Here is a 13,934-nt window from a genome sequence, read left to right as displayed (position 1 = left end):
ACAGGTTAAAAGGAAGTTAAAAAAAAATGGTATCACATTAACACAAAAGATACTAGTGCAACCAGAGCAGTTCTAATTATATGTTGCTATTGGCTAGTCAGACTTTGCACAGAAAAGCTATTAAAAAGAATGAAATACATTGGCTGCAAACAAGGAATCTATTTCCGTTTCTTCATGGCTCTGAACAGTGACAGAAGTAAATCCATTCAGAAAAAAAGTCAGAAGGCAGCCAGTCATTTGCCAAAGGCCTTGCAAAGGAACAAGAAGAAATATCAAAGGAGATGCAAAATGCACACTTATTACATCAAAGTTTACCATGAAATAAATGTTACTGTTGTACAGAAACATGAGTTGAAAATGGTTTAAATATGCAAGTGGCAACATTAAGAATCAAAATGAGCAATCTGTTTAATGGACTCAGGCCCTTCTTTGATTCTCTGTGGTATATAACAAGGTTAAGAGATGTATTTATTTTACCTCCTTTTAAGTGGCAGTAATGTTTTGTATTTTCTTTCAAGGCCTATTTCTACAGGAATGGAAGGAAAAGTATTATAAATCTTATATAGCAGGGAGCAAAGAAGAAAAATGTTTTCTTCTTTTTGAATGCAGCATGTTTTTAAAACACACCACCAGATACTGAAGACTATTTGCAAAGGAAGACTATTTGCATTGACCATCTTCCTGTCCCCTCCATCCATCCCATCCAGGTTCTGGACCTTTTAAAATACCTAAAGAGGGGAAAAACGAAAGTCATCCTTCCTCTTCACAATTTCCAAGATTACTGAGTATTGCAAAGCATTCACTGGGCTGACCCTGTGACTTTACAGATAAAGCCTATGTCAGGATGATGAGCTATCAGAAGCATGATGGCAGAAAATGGTAGTTTGACTTGCATTTAAGCTGTCATTGCTGATGAAGAAAAAAAGACCCAGTTCTGGCTCCTTGTGTACTCACTCACGAAGCTGTATCATCCTCTTTATTGTACTAGCACAAGCTGTCTTATATCTGCACGAGGTTATTCTGCAAATCACTAACAGCTTGCTTCCTTCCCTGCTTTCTCCTCTCTTTGCAGCACTCAATTGCACAGTCCCAGCCCATTTCTCATACCACCTCTGGAGCTCATGAAACACCTTGATGAACTGATTCAGTTTATGAAACTGGCAGAAGACTCTTCGGTGTTTGTTGCAGGGTGTTGTCTCAGTAAAGAGAGTCAGATAAACCTACAAATTCAGTAGCACGAGAGAAAGCATGGCTGAGAACAGAACTTACTTTTTTTTTTAATAGGAGGAGGCATTTAGGTTGTTTCAGTCCGTGATATGCAGCTTGCTGTGAGTGAAGCAGCAGTAGTTGTTTGGGAAGGGAGGGGGTGTTCCCACCATTTGGACACGTTATTTTTCAGCTAGATCACTTCACACTAGCTCACTATCTGACCATACAGTGACTTAGGTAGCAAAACACCAAGGTGAGGAAAGAGGTAGGATTCTTTTTTCAGTTGCCTTATCGGCTTAAATAAATGTCAAACTAGGGCCTGAATTTTCCTTCCAAACTTTCGGAAAAAAGTACTTAGTCTTCTGTCTTTGTACTATTCATCCCTCCACAGAAGGCAAGCAATGACTAGCAAACTAAACAGCAACTGAGTGAAATGGTGGTAGGGGAAGGCTAATTATCAGGGCTCCATCATGACTATCAGTCTTCCCATAAGAAAGTAATATATGTCTGCTTAGCAACAAGTCAGGCAGCACAGTTTTTCTTCTTGTCTATTCTGTGTACAAAAGACCATCACACAAAAAAACCAAAAGTGGTAAAGAACAATACTGTTTTCAGTTTCAGTATTCAGCACATCAGCCACTGCTGCAAGTAAAAATTATTTTGTAAAAAAACAGATGTGTAAGCTTCTCTCCTAGTCACTTGTGAGATGAAGGTGACGGGCCCTTCATACTCTGTATTTATCCTTACTATTCAGTCCTGTATCCCCTGAAGCTGCTATAGAAGGGGCAATTTAAAACATCAGTCCCAAAGTCAGTTTCCAGAATAAACAGGCTGATTTGTCAAAAAAATTTTGGAAGAGAGAAAGGTGTAACATAGCTGACGTATATCACCTGCAGTTTTCGTAGAAGCATAATCCTAGGGGAGAAAAATTCTCACGTGGTAAATTGGGTGCCAGAACTTTTACACACTGAACACAAGTGTGTGTATACAGAAGTGCAAGAATTGCACTTGTAACATCAGGTTTCCTTCCCTTCATTTTTGCTGAAACCTCTTGGCTTTTGCACCCAATGTTACTCTTTGTTTTTTCCATTCTTCACGCATTTCACCTCACCTACAGCTAGTTCTTGCTGCTTTCTCCTGGACAATCCTTAACAGCTGATATTTGTTTAGTAAGACAACAGCCTTAACTGACAATGTCCTATATTAACTACATTATACTCCATTTATTGGAATAAAAAAAGTCAGGGGACTGGCTTATACAGGAATAGCTGCAAATAATGGGTGAATGGAGATTGCCACTGGAATACTGATACTGCCTAGCAGACTAAAAAAATACCAGCTGGCATCAAAATTACTGGCTAACATATAGTGAGTTTTTATGTTAAGTGAGTTTTAATGTTAAGGAACATCCACTGTTCCTTAACATTACTAGTGTTTTGGTAAACAGAATCTTCCATTTCCCTTCTGACCAGAGAAAACCCTGAAATTTAAATTTTTGAATGATGCCAAACTGTAGACCTTTGAAAAGTAGTAACTCCAAAGAAAAGACATGATTACTAAACACGTAATACCTATGATGATTAAATAGATTTGTCCTGGAAGTTGCCCATCACATGTGAAAGGGTTCAGCTGAAAAAGTCTGCATTTTAGGAAACAGCTTTTTAAAGAAAGAATAAACAGTCCCTTGTGGTATTTTTGAAGATTAAAATTATGAAATTCCCTCTTACTACCAAAGCATAAATTTTGGTAGCATCTCTCCTGACTTCTACCTGTAGCACAAACAGGTTTGGATTCAATGAAAGGACAACTCTCAGATCAAAATTTAAGAGGAAATCCTAGGTTTAACTCTTCAGTTTCTTTACAAATTAGGCTGTAGGAAATACATCATCAGAACAGTTAATCGTGAGCAAACCAGCCCCGAAAGACCCAGATTCTGCACTGAAATTTCAGTTTGTCACCAACATGGTCTTCACTAGTTTTGGGAAGATCCCTCCCAAGTTTGAACAAGCTATAGTCATCACACAGAATCGTTCTGCAAATACACAAAGCATCAGAAATAAGTTTGCCCAGGAAGTGAGAAAATGGAAGTTACATAAACTCAAGAGCTTTGATTTTGCAATTTTAATCATGCAAAGTTTGTGCTGTTTTAACCAAAAGCTTGCCTCGTTTTCTAACTGTAATCATTTGGTCTAATAAAAGATACTGCTTCTCCTTACATACCTATCATAATTATTTTAACATGTGCTTCCTGAATATAAATACAGTCAAAATATATCAGATGCATTAACATTAAATCCAAGTAAAAATACATGCAGTTTAATTACTTCTCTCCCCCCGCTTCAAGTGCAATTTTACCAACTGATGCAGTAACTTGTATCCACAAGCTGAGTTCTACTATCCTGAATGTCAAGTCACAGGGAAGTATCAGTCACAAACAAGAAAAACAAATCACAATAAATTACAAAGGAGCATACTTTCCATGAAAAAAATCTAACATAACGCAGGCCAATTTCAAAGGAGTGTGTGACACTAAGACTGTACTTTTAATAAAACAACTGAAGCACTTCAACACAGTTATTACAAACATTTGGTGATTTAAGAGCTAGCAAGCCTGCATCGACAATTAAACAGTATCTACTCCACTACAGCAGTCACATATCTACCAATGCAGGTTTTCACAAATTGTTGCTTGGGGTCTTCAGCTTTTTTTTTTTCTTTGGGGAAGCTGGTCACATTTTTTATTTAAAAAGCAATACTAATCAAGCAATTTTTTACCCCTTCCTTTGGATCTGTGTGAAGCCCTCCACCTGCATGGCCATGCCAACACATTCTCTTTTCTATCAGTCGCCACCTTGGGAGGATCTGTGTGAAAATGAAAAGTCAATTTGCAAGAACCTCAGGAAACATGCATGTAAAAGCCAACAGAAAGAAGAACTACTGTCTGTTTTCCCTCCCTCATCTTCCAATGGTATCAGCTTGCTTTAATAAAGGATATTACCTCTCTAAAAACCTTGCCTTGCTTAAGGAAACAATAGTAAGAATGGGAATATAAATCTAGCAGTATAGTAAAGAGCATGTTCCAAGCAGCCAGGAGGTAAACATAACAGAGCCTGAAATATTTCAGTTTAAAAGGAGACTTAAAAACTGAAAAGTGGACTAAAGAACATAGAAAAGAAATTAAAGTTTTGGAGGATAACCATACTCAGGCACATTAATAAACAAAGTGGAAAACACTTAAGCAATAATACTCTTTCCGTGTATGTAAAGAGTGGGGGCAAAATAAACAGATAAATCCACTTCAGACTTCTCTTTCCTATCTGGATGAGAACAGTCTACTGGTGCCATATGACAGGTACAAGCTAGCCTGGTCCAGAGCCCCTGCTGCAATCCCTGTACAGCATGTACAGGTGCAGTTAGGAAAAGAACCTGCTTTTTTTTAAAAAAAAAGCTCACTTCTCTTAGCATGTGGCCAAGATTCCCTGCTACATAAATATGGAGCAAATTTATGAATTTATTAATGCATGTAGATGTACTAAAAAATAACAACTCACTACCACTAGGCATTTCTCCAAGTTCAATTCCAAAGTGCCTGCCACAAACAATGGACATACTAAAGTTTTTCAAAAACATTCTGCATTTTCAAAAACATTTCTTTAAAGAATTTGCTACATGTTGACAATTTCCAGGTTCATGTTATGTAAAAGCTCTTTAGGAATCTCCTTTTATGTATTTGGTCTGATAGAAGACCTCAGGGTTTCCCAAATCAAAATTTCACTTTTCATATTTTAAAGAAAAATGTTATAAAAAACTATCTAAGTAGATTTCATGCTTTGAAGTCCCAATGACTCAAAAGATTTTAGCTGCTTAAGTCAGTTCTATGAGTGGTTATTTTTTTATAATAATAATAATAAAAAAACCCAACAAAAACCAACCAAATACCCTTCCTAGCTTCATTCAAGCGAAGTGTGTTACTTAGAAATTTGTCATAATTATTCCATGAACAGTAAAAATTGCATCTTCCTTATGTTTACCTTAGTGTTAAGGCAAGCAGACCTCATAGGAATAAGAGCCTGACATCCTGGTACTCAGAATGATGAGAATAAATTTCCGCAGTTTCTTGATATTCCACAACCTAAGCAGAATTTTGAAGTAATAAAGCCCTACATACTCAAGGAAAACTCAGTTTTCTATGCATCGGTATTTTCTATGCCTGACAACATGAATCTAAGTATCAACATACAAAACCTACATTTTTAAGAACTCTTCTTTGTAAGTTACTGTATTATCATTAGTTTCTAGAAATTCAAAAAGACTTCCTGAGGAGGGTGCAGCAGTCTGAAGCTTCTAAGCAAAAGTTATCTCCTTTTCTAGAGGCAGAAACATAACTTGCCATTTAACTTGCTGCACTTCAAAACTATAAATAGTGAAATTAAAAAAAAACAAAAACAGCAGACTAAACTGAAAGATGCTCCAAGGGCTTGAGTTTCCTCTGAGCTGCAAGTAGGAAGAAAACCAATTTATACCTACCTCTGAAGCCTCTAATAACGGCCTTGAATAATCTCCCCCCAGACTGTGCCATGATCTTTGCTTGCAGATTAGTGGAATCTAGAGAATAAAAAGGGGAAAAAAAAAAAGTGAAAATGGACTCATGCAGAACATGCACTTCACATTCAGAGAATATTCATCTAGTTTATGTAAACAAGCGTAACATGAAAACAAGGCAGATGGCTTTGTTTTTTAACAACTGACCACAGAAAAAGAAAACTGGTGGGGAGCAGCTGTAAAATAAATTACATTCAACCATTAAAAATGCTAAGTGACAAGGAACCTTTCCCTTCCCTGAATCCCCACTCCCATCAGACTTCGTTTCCTTTGTACCATGAAAGCCCAAAGTTTTCTCTTTCCTCTCATTTTAATTTTCTCCCAGGTTGTCTTCTGACTTCTTTCAAATATTCTTTTGTTCTGTTTTTTCATTATGAATTGTTATTCTTATGCTTATAGGTTCTGCCATTTCCAATTCCTCTTAGCTCAGCTCATGCCATGCTTGTCTCATAGACCACAAGACTAATCAAAGCTACAGCTCTTGACTGGGAAGTACTGGGACTATCAGAAATTAGAGCACAGCTGACTACAAGTTTTAGGTCGGCAGGACACAAGATACCCAATATTCACATATCCGTCAATGCACCTTTAATAGATACACTGCTCAACACCAACTGTAGCATGCTTTACATGTTACATTGAAAGCAATTCATTTTCCATACGAGTTTCAAAAAACCATGTATTTTCCTTAGCTGGACTAGCTGGCAGTGCTTCCCCAGTGGCAAAACAGGGATCTCTCTTGGTTAGCAATGATGGTGCCACATCATCTTTGACACATTCAATATTAAATCTTTTACTGCTCTGTTGCAATATTAACCATACACCTCACACTATATAAAAATCACTACCACAGAGCAAAATAGCAAAAGAACGGCTCATCAGCCCAAGGCAAAGGACAAATGTCAAAAAGGCAAAAAAAAAGAACCTGATCATAAAAAAGGGTATTTTTAACCTTGACAAACAGCAGCACCGTCATGTATTTTACACCTTGCCTTAAACATTCCTTTGCTCTTGTCCTAAGACACGTACCATAAGTTATAATTTAGTCAGTCATTTTTAAGAACATTAAGATCATTCCCCCACAAGTCACCTGCTTATTTCAAACATTTCCATTATATGACATTACATGCAGAGAAAGAGTAAACATTGGAATTATACATTTTGGACGTAGGAGAGCTAACTGGCCTCCGTGAACTGCCCTGATGCTTCCAAGACCTGTGTTAAATGAAGGAGCTTTATTTATTTATAAGGCACTTCATTGCAGACACACATAACCGTACAGTTTCACGTCAGCACAGAGGATTCCATCTAAACCACTATGCTCTCCATATGAACAGTGACAGTTTCATAAACAGAAAATATAATGCAAAAAGAGAAGGACTTCAAGATGCCTCAGCACATCCCAAGTTACTGCAAATTAATGTAATCATTACAAAGGCATGGTTATTTTGCATACAAGTTCCCACCACCATGCAAGAGGAGGATTAAACACTCCTAGCAGTAACACCTATTGTGGCATCTGGGAAGTACCTAGAATCCAACACCAAATTACATTGTACAACCAATACGAAAGGCAGCAGTGTTCTCTAATTCAGCAAAGGCAGTTACATCAATACAACTCCACCTGCTTCACCAGTCAGAGACCATTCAGAAGTACAGATTAAACTATGACAATTCCGAATTTATAGCGGAGACATGATCCAGGGTGAGAGGCTTAATATCTCCAAGTCCTGCATTCACATCAATGAGATTGAGTTCCCGTCGCCTATAGCCTCAAGTGCAGTCAGCATATTGAAACCCGCCAGCATTTATACTTCTTTAAACACATGATGCTGATAAAACACTAAGACACCACGCCAAAGAGACATTAGGGGCTGATGAACCACTGCTCACAACTATGCTTTGGCTTCTCTTAAGACAACACAGCTGGAACCTCTCCTGAGCAGTACCATTCTCTCCTGCTTGGCCTTGCAGGAAAAAAATCTTGAGTACTGTAAGAATTGAAATTCAGGTATTTAATTCTGAATGCATTTTTTGTTGTTGTTGTATATTCCTAGCACATGGGACTAAACAACTGATGCTCCAACAGCTACTGGGAAGAAGCTAATTACTGTTCTTCCAGAGTGTACTCATAGGACATAATAAAAATATTTTACTAATAATTCATATCATTGACCCCAAAGTTCACAAAGTTTTCTTTTGACTGATGTATGAGACAAAAAACATCACAGAAACAACTTCTATTGAAACACCAGCAGATCTGGTCTCAACTACTGCATTAGATAGCCTGCTTACTTGACTGAAGCTATAAACTGTCATGGGGTTAAGAGATAAATGCAGCAAAAAGATTAAAAGATTTGCACAAGGTACACAGGAAAACTTAAGTTCTTATTTTCAGTCTTGAGCCTGGAAGACTGAAGGTTTCAATCCTCTCCCAAGCTCCTGCTAAAAAAACAAGTCTCAGCAAAGAAATACAAAATTAAACAAGGTGAACAATTTACTTCACTGAGAAGTCCTCTGGCCATCACAGTATTATCAGCAAAACCGCCCCAACGAGTGGGACTGAAGCTTACCCCGTCACGCTCGCACATCTCACGGGCAGACCTGGGACTCCACTTTCCCTCACTACACCTCTTTCCCAATAGATTTAAGACTACAAAGGAAAGGCATACTTGAACCTTATTGCAACAGATCACAGTAGCAGGTTATTGCTTTAAAGGAGCAAGAGCAAGTCCTGCTTATTTCTGAATTTAAGAAATCATGCAGGGAACTTTAATTCTGGCATTTCCTAACTTTTGACTGCCTGACTCCGCACCATTATGTTCTTTTAATGTGTTTTTGGATATGATTCTAAATACTCTAAAGCATGAAACAGATGCCTAGTACTGATTGCACATAAAAGTCATATTGCTAAAGTGTCATGACTATTGGTAGTAGTTTAAATACTATAAATGCAAACAAACAACAGGGATTAAACACATCTGTGCAAGGTCAAATCCACACTTAGAAGCTTGTCTCTGGAGTTATGTTATGTACTGTTCAAGACGTACTGCATTAATCTAATGGAGATGGTTTTTTTAAACTGCAACAGAAAAGATAACTGAAGGTAGGATTCAAGTACCTGTGCAGGATTCAAGTCCCACTGTTAATTTTGCTGGGTTTGCAAAGCAAGAAAAAAAAAAAAAAAAGATGAACAGGAAAGAGCAGAGGAAGATGAGAGAAAAGGTGAAAATATTCTGGTATAAATATAGACTGTCACCAATATGAACAATATAAACTTAACTGGAGTTATGGTTAACAATGGCCAACACGCAATTGCTCTGTACACATACCCAGAGCAAATGAAAGCAAGAAGGGTAAGAAAAAGATACCTTAAGGAGTTTCCCCCGTAACTTCTTGCTAATACACCCTCACATTTGGCTTGTTTTGGTAAAACACATCTCAGTGGCAGAACAGAAAACCCACAGAGCATCACAGCAGGCACCCCAATGTACACCACAGCATCCCCTACTACAGGGAGTGTTGCTTACCCTGTGCCCCCCCCCTCCCCCCCCCGCATTCCCCAAATGACTTTCAGATCAAGTTCCTGTATTTCCATCTGTTCTACTTCATTATATATCCTTCCTCATAACGATTTTCAATATTATTAGATGTCCATTTTTATAGACAGACATATGGGATTGCTGATCTGCTCAGCAGCAATACTTTCTCTATAAAAGGATTTTGAAAATTCAAGGAATTTCAAATGCTCCGTTACAAAGCATATATCTGTCAGTAAAGACTGTTGACTAACGGAGACGGTTGATTAATAGTTCCCATGCATCAAGCTGTTCAACTGCAGCATCAAAGTCTAGAGAAGAGAATTCAGCAATGCACACAGACACGTGAAATGACATCTGGACAATAAACATCAGAATAATTTTACAAAACAGACCAGGCTTCAGGTAAAAAAAAAAGGGGGTGGGGGTAGGGCAAAATATAAATAAATTTAATGAAAATACCTGAAACTTCTCTTACAACCACTTCCAGAGCAAGGGATATTATTAAATTATGCAGAATAACACGCTTTTTATCACATGCCATGTGGCAGCTGGAAGGGCAAGATAATGCAAGGGAAAAAAAAAGTCTCTTCTATTTTTTACCGTTATACTTGGAATAATTTACAAAGCCCTGCTTTCTACAACCGCCAAAGTCCTCTCTGAAAGAAACCCCTTGGTGTATTTCTTGACTTATACAGATTCCTAGTAAAATAATTATCCTTATTTAAAGGCTGTTGGACCTTTTCAGTCAAATGCTATTTTCCTTCCATTTAAGTTTTAGATTGAATAGAATTTGCCATTGCTTTTATTTTGGATGCAGGCAAACTGTTCTGCAAAAACCTCCTAAGCTTCCTAGAAAAAAAAATACAGTCTTTGGTTACTTTTCAAAGTTTACCAAGCAGGCCGCATCCAACATGCCCATTCTCTCTATTACTACTCAGCAGAGATCCTAAATTCAAAACACGAGTTTTGACACGATGAACCCCTGCCTGCTCCAACCGCAGGAGGGTGAACTGAAGGAGCTACATTTACGGAAATACAAACTGATCTCAATATCAAGGAGTCTGATCACAGTTCCACAATATTTATGACACCTGCTTTTCCCCTCCATAAATTTAGCTATTTTCCTCTCCAGGATACAAATATTACATGTCCTATCACTCAGAAAAGCAAGAGTCTAATCAAAACTACTGAAAAATCTAAGTGTGAGGGAAGAAAGACATGGATCTGTAATGCAACAGCACCCAAACAGCTCTACTATATTTGAATCTCATTGTACTAAGTGCCATAGAAAATACATATATTGTATTACAATACAATTAAGCTTACAATTAATTGTAAGCTTAAAAAAAGCTTACAACCGACATGAAACAATGAAGACGAGGGGGATCAAGTACTGCACAGATGGAAAGTAGAGTAGAAGGATGACAAGCAAGTGTTTGAAATCACCTTTTTCAAAAAGAACGGTTAGTAACTTTGCTTTTCTGGTCATATTTCACCAGAGTTTTCTCCTTGCTTTAATCACGTTTTTTCCTCACGAGTTAAGCTATGGCTATACCGTTTAGCAGTCTGAGGTGTGAAAGGCACAGCTCTTGACAGACACAGCTATGCCGTCACAACCCTCTGCTATTTGTGTAGTTATAGCAATAAAAGCAGAACTGTGGTTGTACAGCTGATTTTACTCACAAGAGTGATTTTCCTACAGCAGTGAGGAGCACCGTATTGCTGGTATATTGTCACATTAGGTGCGCCCTCCCGGGAAGGTCCTTGCTATTTAGGAACACTTTGGGGAAGACATGCCATTACAGCCAACTACCTGGATTTCACGAGCGGTTGGGTCCTGCCAGTCTCCCATCCCATGTGAGGTTAAGAGGCTGCATCACGGGCATTTCTTCCACATTTACTACTCTTGGTTATACTCAACAAGCTAGTGCAAAATCTAACCCATATTTGATACCTAGAATATAGCAATAAAGGTAATATAAGAGCTTTCCCACACACTAAAGTACATATACTAAGATGTGTCATCACACTGTAGCCCGAGGCTTTCACAAGAACACATGCTATAAAACACTACGTTCATTAAACCTTATTCCCAGACAACTGTGCAGGATGCAGCTTAGGACCGTGGCAAACAAGTTTAAATTGTTTTAAATGCAAAACCAGGCGCGTTTCTTCCATTTTTTAATATAGAGAAAAGATCTCAGAATAAGCTCATTAAAAATATTTACAGTCCTCATTAGCGTATAAACATAGCAAAATAATTAAATAACTGAAACTAAAATAGGATGCACATATTTGCTCCCAGAAGATTTTTTAAATGCTGAATTACCCAATTTATAAAAATCAATGGCTAATCACTCCGAAATACAACCTGCTGAAGTGCCTAGCCAACTTTTAACAGTCACTTCTGTTGGCGTAGGCACAGTATTTCTTGAACTAGCTGACAAATGAGAAGAAAAGAAAAAAGGAAATTGAAATCACAGGACAGTGCATTTTCCTCTGTCAGAAGATTCAATTAAATATTAAAAAAATCATGTCAACTGCTCCCAAAATTTTGAAGGACATTATAACCAAAAACTCCAGAACACCAAGTTTGAGCCTCCTGCTAGATAATAATCAAATAAATTTGCACAACACACTTACATAAAATGCGTTGCCTATTTGTCATAATGTGGCACAAAGATTTTATTTAATGAAATGTAAGATCTTGCTTGTGCATTTAATGAATTCTAATTTTCATCCAAATAGAGCTTGATGCAGAGGTGAAGTAAAAATTAATCACCAGGCTGTAAAAAAAGAAATGCATAGTTGACCACTTTCCAACACGGACATGCCTAGAAACTAAAAGGCCAAAGAGGTGAATACATATATATACTACAGACACAGCCTTAGCTCTCTAGTTCAGAAAATCTAGTGCAAATCAACATTTCGCAACATGTGGCAATTAAGACTTATCAGCAAGAACTGGCACTTCTCACATGAAAATAAAAACATTCAAAAGGAAAACAGGATTAAAATTAATACTTCTAAACATCACCAAGATAATGTTGTTTATTTACTAACATCTGAAATAAGTTTCCAGGAACACTGGACAACACCAAGTACCCAGATATATTTTAACATATCCAAATGTATTTGGTCTGCATCAACTTCAACTCTCAGCTTCTTGTCTTACACAAGTTTCAAAACTAAAAGCCCCCAAAATTTACTACTTCAGTCCTGCTCATTTCATCTACAACGCAATACGAACTTGACTGTAGTCCATGACAGAGTTCTGCCTGTCAGGGGCAACTAATCAAGGCAGGTGATAATGAAAAGCTAGTCCTAAACAGTGGTACTCCGGGGGGGGGGGGGCATTATCAAACAGAAATAGTAGCTATCCAAGAGTTTATGGAAAGTTCATTCAGTCAGTCTTTGAGATACACCTCCTTCCCTCACTTTGAAAAATGCATATGAATTATTGAAAGCTGGACTCATTCAACGTGAGGTGCATACTCAATTCTTTACTTGTAACAAAAAAAATCATTCACTGGAACACGTTACAGCCTTCCACTGCTGACAGAAAGAATTCCAATTCCAATTTCCTTTCCCTACATAACGGCAAAGTTAGCTGTCGGCATAAGTTATTCTCTACACAAATGTTTAGCATCCGTTCGAAGGCATTTTTTTTTAATGCTTGTCCACAGAACGATGATCAAATGCTCGAACGCACCGTACATAGACGGAACGGTCACCTAAACACGACCACAACGGAGGGAAAGGTTCAGCCTGAAGTTGTCTGGGCCCAAACTTTGCCCAAGACTTTCTCAGTCACGACCAAACCCCTCTCCACGCACGCTGCACAGCGAGCGCCACGCCATGCCCCCCAGCCCCTCTGCAAGGGACTCCCCCGCCGGAACGGACCGCAGGGGCGGCTTCCGGGAGCGAGGCGGCGGCACCGGCCCCCCCCGACCCACCGGGCCCCTGCCGGGCGGCGAGCGCTGACAACCGGGCAAGGCAAGGACGAAACAGGCCGTCCTCGCAGAGCTCGCGGGGGCAGCGCCGCGGGGCCCGGCGCCCCTCCTCAGCCCCTCCTCAGCCCCTCACCGCCCGTCCCCGGCGCCCTCCTCCGCCGCCCGCCCTCGGCCGGGGCCGGCGCCCCCACGCACCTGGCCGCTCCCCGGGGCCGCGTGGGCCCGCTGCCGCCCGCTCCCCGCAAGCCAGCCCTGCGCGCAAGCGGCGGCGGCCGCCGGAGGCCGCAGCAGGGCGAGGGCGAGCAGCCGCCGCTTGCGGGAAGCGGCTGCCGCCAGGCTCCGCGGAGCCCCCAGCAGCGCCATCTTGCGAGGGCAGGAGACGAGAGGATTGTGGGACGCCGGCGGACCCGCTGGGAGGAGCGGCGGGGCGGGAGGAGCGGCGGGGCGGAGCCCGCTCCCGGCCCGGCCGGCCTGAGGAGAAGGCGGGGCACGTCGCCATGGCAGCGCCCGCTCCGCGCCCGGAGCCCGCCGGGGCCGCGCTCCCGCTCTGGGGAGCCCTCGCCCGGCCGCCGCCCGCCGCCTCCTGCGGCCACGGGCGCGGCAACGCGGGGCCGTTTGGTGTGGCCGG

At 40.2% G+C, this 13,934-nt stretch overlaps 1 protein-coding gene across 1 annotated transcript in view; it reads right to left on the bottom strand.

Moving 5' to 3' along the window:
* Positions 1–13,704, bottom strand: part of ABCB7 (ATP binding cassette subfamily B member 7) — a 41,150-nt gene extending 27,446 nt beyond the window's left edge. The window contains exons 1-3 of the mRNA XM_075512720.1: positions 13,502–13,704; positions 5,737–5,814; positions 3,985–4,071 (exon numbers count right to left, since the gene is read on the bottom strand). Coding sequence (XP_075368835.1) covers positions 3,985–4,071; positions 5,737–5,814; positions 13,502–13,669 — 333 coding nt within the window. The 5' untranslated portion in view covers positions 13,670–13,704. The remainder of the gene's footprint in view (positions 1–3,984; positions 4,072–5,736; positions 5,815–13,501) is intronic.
* Between the last annotated feature and the right edge of the window lie 230 nt (positions 13,705–13,934).

This window comes from Mycteria americana, chromosome 10, assembly GCF_035582795.1.
Source record: "Mycteria americana isolate JAX WOST 10 ecotype Jacksonville Zoo and Gardens chromosome 10, USCA_MyAme_1.0, whole genome shotgun sequence".
NCBI lineage: Eukaryota > Metazoa > Chordata > Aves > Ciconiiformes > Ciconiidae > Mycteria > Mycteria americana.
This window is presented reverse-complemented; position numbering and strand designations above follow the sequence as displayed.